Raw genomic sequence first — 17,116 nt, forward strand, 5'->3', positions numbered from 1 at the left:
ATTTTAGGAGAAGCGCTCTTAGCAATTCAATGGAACATGAGCAAGATTGACTTTTCTTTCAATCAAATATTTTCCAAAAAATTAGCTTGAATGTTCCTTTAATATTTAATGATGGTAAGTCTTTAGAGATTATTTTAAATTTTGTTATAAATAAATGAATATGGCGAGCAAAGTTTGCTTTATTTTAAACATTCAAATATTCGCGCTTTTTACACATAATATTAATTCAAGGGTTCGCAGATTGCGCATATTGCGTTACACTTGTGTCACGTGATCAAGTTTAAACAAATTCAGACAAATTTTGTGCTATGCAGCATTTACGCTTGAAATATTAGAACAGTTCAAAATTCATACTCGGGTAGTAAATAACTCTTGGAAGATAATTATCTATAGATTTCGTTCGTCTGGTTTAGAATAATGATTTCAGTTTACATTACAGGAAAACTAGGTTGGCCTGTAAACAAAATGTAAATACGTTTTAAATCTATCAACCGTTAAAATGGATCATTGATCTTAAAAGAATAGATCGTAAGCCAATGCGGTACATTCCAGCATCAGTCCATATAGGTTTCATATAGGTCAATGAAGCAAATGAAAAACATTTTTTGAGGAATGGAAATTTCTACTTCTTCAAATACATTTTATTTAAATGTCATTTTTTATTGTTACCTCCAAAAAGTTTTGTTGTGTCATGTAAAAATCAAAACACAATTGTTTGTTTAGAGAATTCTCAAAAATTACACTAAAATTTTTTTCTTTTTTTTCAACTTAATTTTTTGTTGGAGGATCAAAGAACTTTATTACCTACTGTTGCGATCACGTGTTGCGATCACGTGTTATAAAATATCAAATCGACTTCCTTAAAAACCACCGTCGGAGGAAATCCCAAGTGATTGACGATGTAAAGTAAGGCTCAAGTTAAACATTCGGAGTAAGCTATGCATCAATAAGGTTTGCATATATCCTTGTTTTTCTGCCTTCAGATATTTTCTTAATCTAGTATTCCATTAAAAGCAATGATTTTAAAGGTCCAACATTCATCGTTTCTCACTTTCAGAAATCGATCATCAGGATCATCATCAGGATGAGGAAATTTTATATCTAAGGATAATTATAGATTTACATTTTAAAATTTTTTCGTTTCCTTTCGTTACGTTTGAAACTTTTATTTAAATGCTGCAGCCATAAGTTTGTAAAGAGGGCTTCAAACTTGCCTACAAAATTACCCACTCATTAAATTTCATTGACAAAAATATCAAGTAGCAGAAACGTTTTTATTTTGATAGTTTAATTGAACTCTTAATGGATTTAGGTCACCTGCTCGCATGCACCATTAAGTTCGTTAGAGTAATTGATTTTTGACTTTACAAACAAACATCTTTTTACAAAAAAATACAAAGTGTCAGGTAACAAGCTGTAATTGGTGAATCAGTGGAATATTTAATACGTTTTAAAATTGCTACTTGGGGAGGGGAGGGGGTGGCTTTGCTGATAAAACACCGATGAAAAATCAGAGCTGAGTCATCAGTTGTTACATAAAATTTGCATATATTTGTGGTAAGCATTGGTTTTAATGCAGATTTAAAACATGTTAAATCAACTCTAAAGAACTGATTAAGTTTTGAAACTGAACCAATTTGTTCAATACAATTTTTTTAAAATCCTTTCAGAAAAAAATGTTTCCAGATCTAAAGGAACATGATCATGACCACCCTGACAATAGAACGTTCATCCATGAAAAATACAACCAGGATATTTTACAAAAAGGTAACCATCAGTCCACTAAACTTATTTTGTTTAAAATTGAAAGTTTGATTGGTTTCTGGGTTTCTTTGATCGGTTTTAATTTCGTTTAGTGGTTTTTATAGATGATATGTGAATTGGGACATTTATAAGAGGAAAATGCGACTATACATGTTCTGTATAAAGAAAATTTACTGTTAATTAAACTTTTATATATAATTTTTTATAAATTTAAGATGTTATTTAGATTATTGGATTTAAATTTAAGTTATACTGGCTTTTGGGGTGACGTGGGGTAACGTTGATCTATGTCACAGTTTTACCTTAGAGTCTGAAAATACTAAAAAAGGAAATCTATGATTGAAATTCTGAGATGCCATATCAAAGTGGATGATTAAGAATTAAAAAACAACTTAAAATTGATAAATTCTTATTCAACATTTGAAAAAACAGCGAACGAAACACACAAAATTTTTTTATACAGTCTTTTAAATATTTATACGTGCATGCATTCATTTATTCATGTATATATACACATACATACTAACATCTTCATCGTATTCTATAACTCTATTTGACAGAGCGACCATAAGAATCTCCTCTGCATCAGCCACAAACGGATATTATTCAACCTTGTTTATGAGCAGATTTTTTTTTTTTTTTTTTTCAGTATTGCGTAACCATGAAAATCAATTAATTCTTCTCCACTTCTGGTAATGTCAAGGTGCAGAATTACTTGCTGCAATTTCTTGGTGATTTCCATATATCCTTAAAAATTTCTCTTCGCAAATTTTACTTAGGATTCGCCTCAAGATTCTGTCTCTATTGTGAAAAATGATCAAAAAGCCACAGCAAATTATTAAATTCCCATTCAAACAATACGTTGTTTTTATATATTATATAAAAAAAACAGCAATCATTAACCGATCATTATATATGTTGATTGAAATATTGTTTAAATAGGAAATCAGACATTTTATTCAAAAAAATTTAACATTACTCGGATGTTAAAAACGTTTGCATTCCTCAGAAATGGATTTTAGATCTTTTCCTCTTTAAGTTTGACACAGCTCTTTAAGTTTGACACAGCTCTTTAAGTTTGACACAGCTCTTTAAGTTTAACACTCTTTAAGTTTGACACAGTTCTTTAAGTTTGACACTCTTTATGTTTGACACAGCTTTGATCGTATTGTATATTAGGTGACTTCTATGAACATCATGCACTGTCTTCTAATCATTTCATTCCACAACTGGTATAGTGTTTGAAATTAGATATAATATTTGGCTTAATCATATGTATTTTCTAACTGAAGCACCTATGCCTTTCAGATGTTAGTTTGAACTAAAAAAAAAATGTTTCTATTTGTTTCTTCATTGCTATATCTTACTTTTTTTATTTTCCCGTAATTACAATCCATTTAGTTTCGCAATTCAACAATACCATTGTTGAATCGCAAAACAAAATTAGGATTGAGGACAAATCTACTGTAGTTGACGTGACAACATGCAGTTGGTGTCATGAAACATAAGACGAATAAAAAAAGTTATTTGAGATATTTATTGGATTAAAATTTTTAGTGATGATGTAAAAGATACGCCAGAGAAAAAAATGATGCCCTTTTAGAAAAAGAACCTCCGGTTGCCTACAGAAGTAAGAGAGAAATTCTTAATACCAGATAATGAGGCAAACGAAATGACACCATTTAATCTATTTTGAAATGTTTAGAAGTGATAATTTGATGGAAAATACGGTAAAAAACAAAAAAAAAAAAAAAAAAAAAAAAAAAAAAACAAGATAGTAACGAAAGGAAACGAAAGAATTTCAAAATATAAATCTATAATTATCCTTAGATATAAACTTTCCTCATCCTGATGATGATCTTGATAATGATCCTGATGATGATCCTGATGATCGATTTCTAAAAGTGAGAAACGATGAATGTTGTTTTTAACGGAACACTCGATGAAGAAAATATCTGAAGGCAGAAAAACAAGGATATAGAATGCTAGGATATTTTTATGTTAGGAACGGTTCTAACACAAGTTAAAATTTTCAGCAAGAATCCAAAGTATGTTAAAAGAATTTTGAATAAAATTTGATTGTTGGGTGTTATTTGTATTATATGATATTAGTTGCGTTAAGAATTTCTTCTTGAAGCTTGGTCTGGTAATTATGTTGGGCGCATTACTGACCTACACACCTCCTTTTAATGTTCTTACTTTACTTAAAACTCTGTACTTCACATCAATATATTGTACTCGGCTCAAATTGATCATTAAACAATTAAACCTATAGAGTTGTATGAAAAAAAAAAACACTCACAAGAAAAATTGTTTTTCGCAATAAATTGTAAGGAAAATAAGTTAAAAGCAGCAATTTGGATAAGGCGTCACATAAGAACGTACAACGGGAGACTTATTTATCCTGCCACATAAATAAATAATAAGTAGACATAGGAAAAAAAAACAAACACTAATTAAGGAAATTAGAAAACTTTAAGAAGCACAAAAATGGATATGGAGATATATATTCTCTCACTTTTTAAGGGAGAGTATATATATATATATATATATATATATATATATATATATATATATATATATATATATATATATATATATATATATATACATACATATATATATACATATATATATATATATATATATATATATATATATATATATATATATATATATATATTAACTGTGAAAAGCAACTTTAAATCATTTTATAAGTTTGGTCATAAAGAGAGAAAGGTATTTAGAAATGAGCAAATCGATAGCGTTGTGGTCAAGCGCAGGATTCGCAATCGGGTATATTATCTGAAAATATATCAACTGAAAATGCCAAAGAGAAATATTTATTTATAATTTTATTGATTTAAACCGAGAAAGACCTTCACAAGGGGAAAAAAAAAACCTGTCTAAGAGGCAATAAGTAATCCTTTTGATTAAATCTTTTATAAGTACCTCTGCATCATTTTTTAATGATAATGACAATGATGATTGTAATGGCATTGACGGTGATCATGATAATCGTGATGATGATTATTATTGTGATGGTGATTGTTATAATAATTATGATTGAAATGATCAAAATCGCAATAATGATCATGATGATGATCATGATAACAATCATAGTATTAACGTGATGATGATTATCATGATAGTGATGATTATGATAATGATCGTCATAATAATCATCCAAATGATTTTGTTCTAAATGACTTAATTAAGTAGTTATTTAATGTTATGAAACCATAAAATATTACTTGTAATGTTATGAAACCATAAAATATTACTTATTACTTGTTACTCTTCAGGGACCTTTTTTGACCAAATGTTCTGCTTTCTCACAGTTTTACATAGACACAATATTTTTGATTGATAGTAGTGCCGTTCGACTCCAAGTACGTAAAATCTTCGTACTTTTTAATAAGTAGATGCTTACAAGGGTTCAGATTCCCACCATCATGCAGTCGAGCAGAGAGTAATCATATCGAATTACTTTTAAAAACTGCATTATCAACCTTAAAAGGTTGCTTTTTTCGATTTTTTATCGAAAACGTTGTTTTCCTAAAAAAATTTAATCTAATTTTTCAATGACTTTCCAATCTAAAAAAAAACTTTCTTTCATTGCAAGTTTTTATCTTCTTATTATTTTTAACTTTATCCTAAAGTTATTCATACCAATGAATTTTTTTTGGGAAGAGCTAACGAATCTTTGTATCGTGTCCGAGATAACAGCTGAAGAAAAAGCTTGCTTACCCCACAAGTTTACAACTTGTGGGGTAAGCAAGCTTTTACGTCAAACGTTTTTTGATAAACAGCTTTTATGTCAGCTGATAGCTTTAAACCGATCGCTTTCATCAGATGGAGCGGTACGCAGAAGGGGAGTATTTTACAACGCTCAGCTAAACTTCATGGCGTGGATTAACTTCAATGAACATCTGCGTCTAATGTTTTGCAGTGATGAATCAAATATCGAATCTTACAAAATGTAAGAGCCTGTGCACATGCGCGATATAAAGTTGCTCGTGGTAGTTGATAAACACTTTTAAAAACGTTTTTCTTTGCAGATTTCAATCAGTTATGAACGAATTTGAAACAATTTTGTTGGAAAATCAGTTAACATTTGCTGAGCATTGTGATTACGGATACTTGTTGCCGTATCCGAGTGATATCGGAAGTGCATTACGAGTCGAGGTGTCAGTAAATTTCTTAAGAACAATCAGGGTAAATATGCTCGTTTTTAAATTACAAAATGATTTTTTAACTGTTAATAAAAAGTACATAAAAATGAAAAATAAAAAGAGAAAATTTACTGGTACCAGACGAATGATGGCATAATTACAAATATCGATAAATGATATTAGTAATTATGCCATTTCATTTCACATTTAATAGCACGAGGATTTCAATGAGGTGGCAAAAAACTTACGCTTGCATCTCGGAGCAAAGGATTGAGGTGATCTTTAAGTTCACTTTATTCGGATATTTGTCATAAACATTCCGTCCTTTTTAAATCACCATTTAGTACAAAATAAGCATCAGCGTTACCGCACCGGCGGTAAAAAAATTTCGGTAAAATGCGGTAAAAGCGTTATTACGCATTTTTACGCTTTCTTATTAAAGAAGTGTAAGAAGTAAAGAAGTGTATAAAAATGCGTAAAAACGGTAAAACTGCGTAAAAGCGGTAAAAATAGGTAATTCCTGTAAATTGTGGTAAAAGTTAGTAAAAGTGGTAATTATTATGGTAAAATAGCGTAAAAAAATTACTCTGTTTTTTCTGTATGTCTATTTGGAATTATTTTACCAAGCTTGTCAGAGAAGAGGATAACATCTCTGGCTCTGGCAGGAAGCCAGGATTTGCTGAGTGTAATATGTGCAAAAAAGTGAATAAGATAGCACCAGTGATTCTAAGTAATCGCAGCATGATTGAAGTTGCACAATTTCTGAGAAGTGAGGCAGGACAGAAAAGTGTGGAATCTGCTTTCAATATTAAACTGATTGTGAACAACGAGAAATGATTGGAAAATTATTCAATTTTGATAAACTTCCATTGGTATTAGAATTAAATGAAAGCAAAAAGTAAACTATTCCCCAAAAAATTTTTTTTTGATAGCTTGATTGCAATCTGTATCATTCGTTTTGATTTTTCATGGATGTATAGTTGGTAGAAAAAGATACTCCTATTTTGTATTGCAATGAAATTGAAGAGCTTGTAGTAATGGTATTTCATCACAGAAGTCAAGGAACAAATGATGTTGATATCAAATTAGGTGTAGATGGAGGGCACGGAGTCCTTAAAACTACTTTGCCCTTAAAACCAGAGTAAGAAAATATTAAAATTCCAGAGAAACTGAGCAAGTGTGACGGATATGCGTGCAAAGATTTTAAAGATTCAAGTGTCTACAAAACTATGATATTGGCCATTATGCCTTCATTTAACGAAAAATACCATAATTTGCGATTAATTTTGGATAAGTTGAATATTTCATCCTTTGATTACACTGTATCAGAAGATCTAAAGGTTTTGCTTCAATTGGTTGGAAAACAAACTGCAACATTAAAGCACCTTTGTCCGTATTGGATGAGTTCACTAGTTTGTTACCCAATATCTGTCTAAAATAAACATCTGCAGAGTGTCCTACCAAGAGCAGCATCGTTTGGAAGGCAATGTTTGCAGTAAGTTGCTAACATAGAAAGCTTTGAAAGGTTTTTTAGGAGTCTAGTCTTGGAGTTTCCGTTGCCAAATACATTAAGGTACTTAGAGATTTTGAAAAAATAGTCCATGGTTGTTTTGGAAAATCATTAAGCTCCACATATATTAAAGATTTAGAGGAGTTCTCTAAGAGCTATACAGCTATTCACGAAAGTTTAAATCAAATGGCAAGTTATTTGTATGGCGCGGACAAAAAATCACACAGACGTTCAAATAGGCAAAATACTTAACATTTCTGAATATTGCGTTAGAAAAACCATCAAAACCTGGGAACTTACCAAGGACGTCTCCGACATGCCGCGTACTGGGAGACCATCCAAACTCAGCAACCGTAACAAAAGTGGTATACTCAGAATGAGCAGAGAAAACCCCAGACTCAGCTACAAAAAGCTATCATAAATCTTCAACGAGTCAAAAGATAATCCAAAAGTTAGCAGAGAGCTCGTAAGACGAACATTGTTGGACAAAGGTATTGAAATGTACTTAGCTGCTAGAAAACCTATTCTTTCAATCACGGATAAACGCAAACGACAAGTGTGGTCAAAAGAAAGGCTGGACTGGTCTGTAGAACAGTGGACTAAAGTTATTTGGAGTGATGAAGCTAATTTTCAAGTTGTAAACCGCAAGGGAATGAATCAAATGTCAAATGATTTGCAACTGAGAAATATTCAGACAGGTTTTTGCAACTTTGTTGACAAGGCGGTGGAGGTTCGGTTGACATCTGGAGATGTTTTTCTCACAAAGGTATAGGCTTCTGTGAGCTGTACGAAGGCCGAATTAATCAATACACCTACAAGAACACATTGGAAACGTGTTTAGTTCCATCAATCAGACACTTGTATGGCAGAAGCAAGCAATTCATCTTTCAACAAGACGGGGCTTCAGCTCATACAGCACACTCAATCAAAGAATATTTTTTTAAAAAAAAAGTTCAATGTGATGCCCTGGTGCCCTAGATCACTAGATCTCAACCCAATCGAAAATATTTGGTCTTGGATCGACAATCAACTGACATACCATGAAATTCAATCAACTCAGCATTTAAAGCAACTTTTGAATGATTACTGGCTGAAGGTACCTCGCATGATGTGCATGAAATTAGTTGAATCAATGCATAAGCGAGTTTATCTTTGCTATAAAAACAAAGGAGGACACTTCAAATATTAATTTGGCCTTTTTTTTCATTTTTTGTTCGAATGTTGCAATTCGTTTAAACTTTTGTGCTTATTATTTTTCCTATAAGATTTTTTGTAATAGCTTTTTTCTAACTAAATATTAAAATTTTTATAACATGTTCATATTCATTTTAAAGCTAATTACTTTTTCTTTAATAAATAAAAAAAATTAAGTCGATATCATTTTACAGTTTTTCTTTATTAAACAAAAACCAAACATACTTGATAAAAATTCTTCAATCGTTTAAACTTTCGTGAATAGCTATAGAAATCTAAGGGCTTTAATTCCTTTGAAGGTACACATACTTGAGCAACATATAATTGAATTCATTGACATGAAAGGTGGAAACTTCGGTATGATAAATAACTTTTAAATTTGATAAAAACGATATATAATATAACTAATTAAATACTCTAATTCGACAGTTGAATCGTAAAATTTGTATAAATTACGACAAATATTTGTTAAATAAACTTGTATTTCCTTGGTACTTCTTATATTCTATAGGCTTAGGTTACTGGACCGAACAAGCTCTCAAATCCATTCATCAGGATTTCAATCAGTTTTGGCGAATGAGAAAAGTTGGAGAGCTCAGCCCAAACTATATTGAGGCGCTAAAAAACGCAGTTGTTTCTTACAACTACAACCACTATTAAAGTATCTTTCTATTTGCAGGAATAAAGTTTGCAAAAATTAAAATATTAAACCTCCTATGAAAAACGTTTGGTATGATTTTGAAATGCAAAATATCAATCATAATCTAACCGTAAGGACCAAAATTTTTTTACTTTTTTTGCGGTAATAAATGAATATAGCAAACCCTACTTGACCCCTAATAGGGCCCCTCCCCAGGGTATGGTTCCTAAAAACCCTTTTCAATTTTTTTTTGGTGTATATTAAACTAGATCAAAATCCATCGACAGATTTCAAATTATATATAAAAAAAAATTTTGTTTAAAAATTAAGACCATTTAAAGTCATTTCAAGGGGTAATTGGAGGTAATTTCAAGCTTCGCATGGTTATAAATCTTAAACGAAAAGAGATTTTTTTTGATGAAATTTGAGAGCTGTTAATGTATTTCAATCTAGTTTATAATAGAACAAAAAAAAAACAACTACTTATGATTAAAGGAAAAGTAGTTAAAGGGGGCAGTTAGGGGTCGGTGCGGGGTTGATTTAGCTCTAATTACCCTAATTTTTTGCAAGCCACCCTCATACGACACCAGTATCAACGTGCTAGAAATTTGAGTACGCCCCATGTCTCTTAGTTACCTATCTTGAACAACAAAACTCCTGAGCACTCCCCTATAATATATGATTTCTCCCCAAGCCCCCACTAAAAAAAGTTGTCTTTTACATTTTTTGAATGAGGAAATGTTTTTTGATGATAATCAAAAAAATTGTGGGGATGTGTTGCAAGGTCTTAGAGCATGTTCCTAAGCAGCGTGGACATATGAAATATCTGACGATTAATTTTTTATCAATAATTTGATTGTTTAAAACTGTAAATTTAATATTTACCAATAGAAATACAAAAAGCAATTTAAAATATATTTTTTTAGTTTTTCGGTAATCAACAAAAAAAAGTGCTAAAATGTGATAAAAACGGTAAAACGTGATAAAAACGGTAAAACGTGATAAAAACGGTAAAACGTGATAAAAACGGTAAAACGTGATAAAAACGGTAAAATGTGATAAAAACGGTAAAACGTGATAAAAACGGTAAAACGTGATAAAAACGGTAAAACGTGATAAAAACGGTAAAACGTGATAAATGCAGTAAATTTGTGCATACCGTATTTTTACGCGAAATTACCGCGGTTATTACGCATTTTTACGTTTTTTACGCAGATTTACGAATTTATATGCAAATTTATGCATTTTACGCAAGTTTACCACTGATCTCAATAATAACTGGATAGCGCAACTCCGAGCAAAACTTCTTATTTTTTGACGCCAAAATCGCCATTTGGGGAAAGCCCCAAAAATTTTAATCCCGTAAGCTTTAAGTTCTGTTTTTCGGCTTATCGCTTTATCGCTTTATCGCACATATCAGATTTCATTGTTCTGGGGCTTTCCAATATGGCGATTTTGGCGTGAATTTTGATATTAGAGATGCGCTATCCAGTTATTATAGAGATCAATGTTTTTACGCCAAGTTTTGTGTGCTTAACGACTATTATGCGACAACCTCATCAATATCTATTTTATCAAGAATGGCCTTTTCACAATCTAAAATTAATTTAATCGCTCAAAAGCCATTAAGAACATAAGGCTGGGTGAATAAAAATGAGCAATTGCTTTTACTCAGTAATTGGTCAGCTTTACGTGAATAAAAACTTCAGCAGTTTTCCTCATACTTTTATTTACGTAAAGGAAAGCTATTTACTCAGTAATTGCTCAATTTTACGTGAATAAAAATTTAAGAAAAGATGTTGAAGTTTTTATTCACGTAAAGCTGACAAATTACTGAGTAAAAGCAATTGCTCATTTTTATTCACCCGGCCTATTGTCTTTACAAAACTTTTACTCATCGTTGCCATCATTGGAATTTACGGATAATTCTGGTTGACAAAAAAAAAACAAAAAAACAATCGTGACAGCTTGCTTGAATAAAAAACCTGCTTGCGGTTCATATTTCGCAAACACGTCAATAGCATTCGTTGGTGTCGACTGCTACTGATTGATGTTACATATTCGGGGGGGGGGGGGGGACTGTTGACAGCAATGATATATTATATACACTAGATGTCTAATTTCGATCCGAAAAGTGAAGCCGTGAAAGCCATTTTTAATTCGGGCAAAAAGCTTATCTACCTATATGACATTTTAAAAGTTAACATTAAAATATTCATGAGCTGCGTATGGTTGTTCTAAAAGATATATGAAAGGAAGTGACATTTTTTCACAGTTTTCCAGTTCTTAACTAAGAATTTTCCAAAAAGTGGACAATCGCATTAAAACGTGAGAAGTTTACTACATTAAAGCACTCGGTTCTTTGCAGCAATTACTTTTTTTACTTATTTAAGTCATTATTAAAACGAGTTTTCAAAGTATCTTTAAGTTATTGAGAAATTTAGATGCTCTCAACATTCATTTTTACTTTTATTTCGCACGTCAGATATAGCTCTTGCCCTTATTACAAATGGCGGATTAAATTTGTAAACAAAAAAAGCGGCTTCACTTTTCGTCCAATAAAATCCCGCAAGTTAGACATTTAGTATATATAATATATCATTGGTTGACAGTTCTTAAACGTTAAGTACCGATCTTTTGGACGTATATCGAAGGTTTCAAAAGTTAAGGGCCGTTATGGACCTGAATTTCAGATTTGAACGTCAAAAGCACATATCCAGTTATTATTGATGTTTAGTTCGTTGTTTTTTTTATTGTTGCGCTTATTCCAGGTTATAGTAAATTTAGATTTTTCTCTTATTTTTTTTCTATAACAAACTGTAATATACTTTAATATTTTTAATATATTTACAATTTTAAATACATTGGCAATTTTAAATATATTAAAAATTTGCCTCCATGAGCCTTAAAAAATGTTCCTAATTTTTGTAGTGGTGATTTAGAAAAATCCATTTTTGATCAACGAATGTCATTTCTTGACATTCTTTTGTATAAAGTTTTACAACCTAAAAGTTGAGAAACAACGAGAAACTCATAAAAGCTATAAATTACTTTATCAAACTTATAGAATAGTAAAAGAAAGAAAAAGAATTTAAGTATCATAATCCTTTCATAACATAAAAATCAACAAGGAAACATTTAAATAAAAGATAAAAATGCGAACTCTTGTTAGTTGAGTATTTTGTTACTCTTCCCTTTTTTTCCGCCATTAGGAAAGTAATATTTGAAATGCTGCTTGCCAATTTTTTAGAGTAACAAACGTTTGAACTTATTAGCCTCTTAAAAATTGGACAAAACAAGGATACCCAATTTCATTCGCATTACTTTAAAGTTAGCACATTTTTTCGTCAACAGTAGTATGTAAACAATCTAATGTACGCTCTAATTGAGAGCAATGATGGGTATACACTCGTGGTAGGTTCTTAAATTTAACTACCACGCCGCTTACTTTAGGAAACTGCTACAATTCAAAACCACTTACTGGTTGATACAACAGGTGTTTTTGAATGATACTTAAAGTTCCTCGGTCGACGGGTCTTTTTTACTTCGATAGTAAAGCGTAGCTTCATCCTTCGCAGTCGGTAACTTTAAGAGTTGTCTGGGAAATTATACCCGCTTTTGAGATTTTTTGGGCCAAATATACCGATGTGATCCACTTTCAGACTGGATTAGCAATCAAACAGAACACAGGTGCGAAGTTGGTCACGTGTTACCCTTTGTTATTGAGGCACTTACTTTCAATCTGCTCTGAAGTTTACAGATAGTTTTAAAATTTATATCAAGTATTGTTGCAAATAAGATCACTCATATCTGTTTCAATTTGCCAATAGTTTAGCCAATCTGTTACATGTAGGTAAACAGAAAAGATATGCTATAGTGTATATTTAAATATTATGAAACCGTTTTTTTAAATAAAGCCGTATACAACCTTTAATGTCATTATTGCTTTAAGTTAACTGAACTCCTATTTATATTTGGGTATGTATCAAAGATTGGCTAATCACTGTTACCGATTGATTTAAGAAAATTTAAACTGCGTTTAAAAACCTTGTTGATAAAAAAGATAATTATATCCTATTGGTATGTTAAAGAAAAAATATAAAAAAGTTCAGGTTCATCAGAAGGAAAATTAAATCCATTAAAAAACTTCAACAGTTAAAAAATGAGGCTTTTTATGACAAAAACTATAAAAGAAAAGTTACCAGGATTAAATGTTTATAAGTAATTTAAAAAATATTTTCACAAGTCAAGAAAAGACGCAAGAAAAAGAGGACTATTTCTCATTTAAAATGACAAGTCTTAAAATAAACCAATTTATGAAGAATTTCATTGACATATTAACATAACATCTCAAGAAAATGATACTAGCTGGTTAGGTTGGTTAAAAACAGATTATCTTCAATCACATAGGACAGGTTTATTTACAGTAGATACCAATGATGCCACGAATTATAATTCAGCCTGAAAAATTATGAAAAAAATAAAAAAGGCCTCGTAATAAAAACAAGTAAAAGATTTTAAAACATCAAAAGAAAAAAAAAAACAAAAAAAAAAAAAAAAAATTAATGTGACATACCTTTTCTACTATATAGCTATCTAATTCCTTGTCAAGTTGGTCTTTGCTAGGTGGAGCTTCACGCCCACCTCTACCCCGTCGCCCTCTTCCACCTCCACCTCCACCCCTATTTATTGCACCAGATCGAAAGTTGCCACGTCTATTTTGCTGAAAGTTGCCACGAAAGCCACCGCCACGTCTAAATAAAAAACTTAGTATTTTCCAATGAAAAAGAACATGCACACTTTATATTTGGACAACTTAATATAATTATATAATAATACTGAATATGCATGAATTTTCATAAGCAAAACAAGTTATTTTTACATGCAAAATAGAAACATTCCAACAATAACATCATGCAACTTGATGAACACGTTGTTTTAAAAGCGATTAAAACTTTGAATTTGTGTGAGCAAGTGGGAATCATGTAGACAAAGTGCTATCCCAGTGAGAGCAGAAAATCTTTGCTTTAGGTCATTGAGTTAGAAAACAAATAACGTCTTACCATTTATTACAAAATGTTACAAAAGCTTGGTTGAGCGAGCTAATGGAGACGGAACTTGCCAACTCCATAAACCACTGCTTCCCGAAGCAAATAGCACGTTTCGTTTAATATGAAGCATAGAATCTTACAACAGGTTTAATGTTAGTTTCACAAATTTCCATGTGAAAGCTATTGGAATAGGTTCAACAGCTGCGATGGCATTTTGCCACATAAAAAACACCTATAATGACTGTGTTTGCCAGTCAAATTTACCTTCCCGGGCTTGTAAAAGGTTTTTCAAATGATGCTCCTGTTGTAACTGCCACAATTTTCATTGGACGACCTTTATAAAATTATTTTAAAGATAAAATCACTCAAATATATAAAAAAAAAAAAAAAAAAAAAAAAAAAAAAAAAAAAAAGAATATCAAATAATAAGTAATTTACCATCCAGAGGCACATCATTATATGTTTTAAGTGCCTTTAAAGCGTCTGGTTTTCGCTCAAAAAAAACATCAGCTGTACCATGGGACCTTCCTGATTCATCGTAGTTAATTCGCACTTTTTTTAAATTTCCAAACTCACTGAAGAGTTCCTTAAAAGCCAATGATATTTTTATTTCATAAATGTATAGAAAGTATTTAACAAGATATCTAACCATAAAAGTACAACTAATGATATAATGGCATAAAAATTGTTAGCTGTTTATACATTTTGTTATACATTTAAAGAGCTTTTTTATTTAATAATAAAAGTATTTATTTGCAACAGCTTGGCCACGGCTCTTAAAATGTTTTGAGAACATTTCAAAACCATTTGCCAAGCCGTGGGCAAGTTGTCGCAACTAAATATTGTATGTGTGGTCAAGATTAGAGTGCGATTGCACGCCTTTACCGATCAAGCCTGATTTAAAGAGCTTTTTTTTCTTAATTATTTCATTATCAAATTACAAAAGAATCTTAAGAAATACGTATTTATTTCTTGATAACGTTATTTATATATACAGATTTCAGGTGCTTTAATGCTATTTTGATAACCTCATAAAATCATAAAATATTTATTAGAGGTAATAAGAAAACAACAAAAAACTTTTTTAAACTAAATCTTGAAAAATATGCATTTAGCATTAAACTAATTCAATATTTTAATAAGTAAAAAATTTGGTATTTTTTAAAAAACACTTTAAATAAAAAATGGTTAGTAGCATGACTATTTTTTTTATTAATGAGAAAAGGTTTTTTTTTTAAAAAAAAAAACTCAAGGAAGATGAAAATTCAAATAATTAACTTCAATTTTTAAACTGGGAGCTGGATATTTAGTAACTATTTAGTAAAATCTTTATTCTTAAATGCAGTAAATGCTGTAAAAGTAGGGAAATTTACAATTGCTAATTCCATTACAAATTAAAAATGAAATAGAATCTGCAACAAATTATAGAAATGAAAGTTCTGAAGTTTATTTTATGAGCCTAGAAGAATTGTTTTGTTTACAAATGAAATTACTGATCCTTTCCCAAAACAGACATTAAAACCATTACAATTCTTGAGTTAAGTTTTAATAATTTAGTTAAGTACAAAACTTTTGAAAACAAGTTATTGTTTTTATTAAAAAAAAACTTACTCTAATATCAGATTCAGTCACACCAAAGTCAAGATTTGATATTTGTAAATGTGAACCTGTTGAAAGATCAGAAGAGCCACCGGTTGGTCTTCCACGTGAAGATGAGCCATCAAACATGTCATGTTCCCAACGTTCAGGAATAGACTTTGGCTGAAAAAGAGTTGTTATTAAATTTGTTCTGTTTTGTTTGTTTTTTTTACATCATAAAAACTTTGGTATTTATATGCTCAGTTTTATATAAACTTAAAAAGGTACCTAAAATCATGTAGTATTTAGAGTTTAAACTTAACTAAAGTATAAGAATATCATATCTGATAGTAATATTTACTGAACATTTTACAGGTAAGTTACAATCAAATCTTTTTTTCCCTTTTTCAATCCAATAAATTATGATTAAAAAAAAATTGTAAAATTATCTTATTTATAAGTAATGGTCTAACTATCTTAAAAGGATATGAGAGTTTTCTCATTCACAAAAATTAAGGTATTATGAAAATTATTATGATTATCATTTTTACAAAAAGAAACATTAAAGTTAGAGCTAAGCTTTAAGTCCTTCAAAATCATAAATTTAATTGTACTCTCATCTTGTTGACTGAATATACATAGCAAACTATCTGTAAAAAAAACCCTAACTGGATAATCTTTATAGTAACAATTTACAGAAGATTTCTATCTTACTTTTCAAAACACATCAAAAGAACTAATTTACTTTAGAAAGAACTAATTGATAATTTGAGATAGGAGAGCATTTTTAGTAAAATGCTTATTAAATTAAATTTGATTCATATTAAAAAAAAAAAGATGACAGAAACACTTACTCGACTATATGGAGCAGTTCTTACACGGCCACCACGAGAATTCCTCATAGGACCACCGCCGCCACCATTACCTCCAGCTCCAGCACGACGACTTGTACCACCACGACCACCTCTTAGTCCTCTTCCTCTACCTCTTCCACCTCTTGATTTTTTATTGGATGCAATTATTTCATCCAAAGATAGATCTACTTTATCAGCCACCATCGCAGAATATTTAATTTCCTTCTTAAAGAAATGGAAGACGACAGCGTACTGTACCAAAGCGAATGAAGAGAATGATTAGTTGCGTCAACTTGGCAAGAAAAAAAGAAAAAAGTTCACTAGGCTGGTTAAAGGCTTTTTGAAAATAG

The 17,116-nt window shown here is 30.6% G+C and overlaps 1 protein-coding gene and 1 long non-coding RNA gene across 5 annotated transcripts; one reads left to right on the top strand and one right to left on the bottom strand.

The window, feature by feature from the left end:
* Nucleotides 1-1,481: 1,481 nt before the first annotated feature.
* Nucleotides 1,482-9,595, top strand: LOC145195408 (uncharacterized). 4 transcript variants are annotated; one of them, XR_016454458.1, is made up of 4 exons: nt 1,482-1,557; nt 1,671-1,767; nt 5,826-7,512; nt 7,626-9,595. It is a non-coding gene; the product is annotated as an uncharacterized LOC145195408 (long non-coding RNA). The 4 variants fall into 4 exon arrangements; XR_016454456.1 differs by lacking the exon at nt 5,826-7,512 and having other exon boundaries at nt 8,943-9,000; nt 9,155-9,405; XR_016454457.1 differs by lacking the exons at nt 5,826-7,512; nt 7,626-9,595 and adding an exon at nt 3,595-3,847.
* A 3,951-nt stretch (nt 9,596-13,546) lies between these two features.
* Nucleotides 13,547-17,068, bottom strand: LOC145184272 (THO complex subunit 4-A-like). The gene is made up of 6 exons (XM_080059899.2): nt 16,767-17,068; nt 15,946-16,095; nt 14,773-14,920; nt 14,599-14,668; nt 13,860-14,037; nt 13,547-13,744 (listed from the first exon to the last, which is right to left on the bottom strand). The coding sequence occupies exons 1-6, from the start codon at nt 16,968-16,970 to the stop codon at nt 13,733-13,735; spliced, it is 762 nt and encodes a 253-aa protein (XP_079916025.2). The 5' UTR covers nt 16,971-17,068; the 3' UTR covers nt 13,547-13,732.
* Nucleotides 17,069-17,116: the final 48 nt, after the last annotated feature.

Source organism: Hydra viridissima, unplaced genomic scaffold, assembly GCF_058129835.1.
Source record: "Hydra viridissima isolate aposymbiotic clone 2 unplaced genomic scaffold, HvirCarnegie_v1 scaffold_7, whole genome shotgun sequence".
Taxonomy (NCBI): domain Eukaryota; kingdom Metazoa; phylum Cnidaria; class Hydrozoa; order Anthoathecata; family Hydridae; genus Hydra; species Hydra viridissima.

Bases quoted from the DNA above. Each gene is read 5' to 3' on its own strand.
- LOC145184272 (XM_080059899.2), bottom strand. From the start codon at position 16,970: ATGGTGGCTGATAAAGTAGATCTATCTTTGGATGAAATAATTGCATCC. The intron at 14,921-15,945 runs GTAAGTTTTTTT...TTGGCTTTTAAG, and splicing joins TGACTGAATCTGATATTAGA to GAACTCTTCAGTGAGTTTGG. The intron at 14,669-14,772 runs GTAAATTACTTA...AATTTTATAAAG, and splicing joins TAATGATGTGCCTCTGGATG to GTCGTCCAATGAAAATTGTG.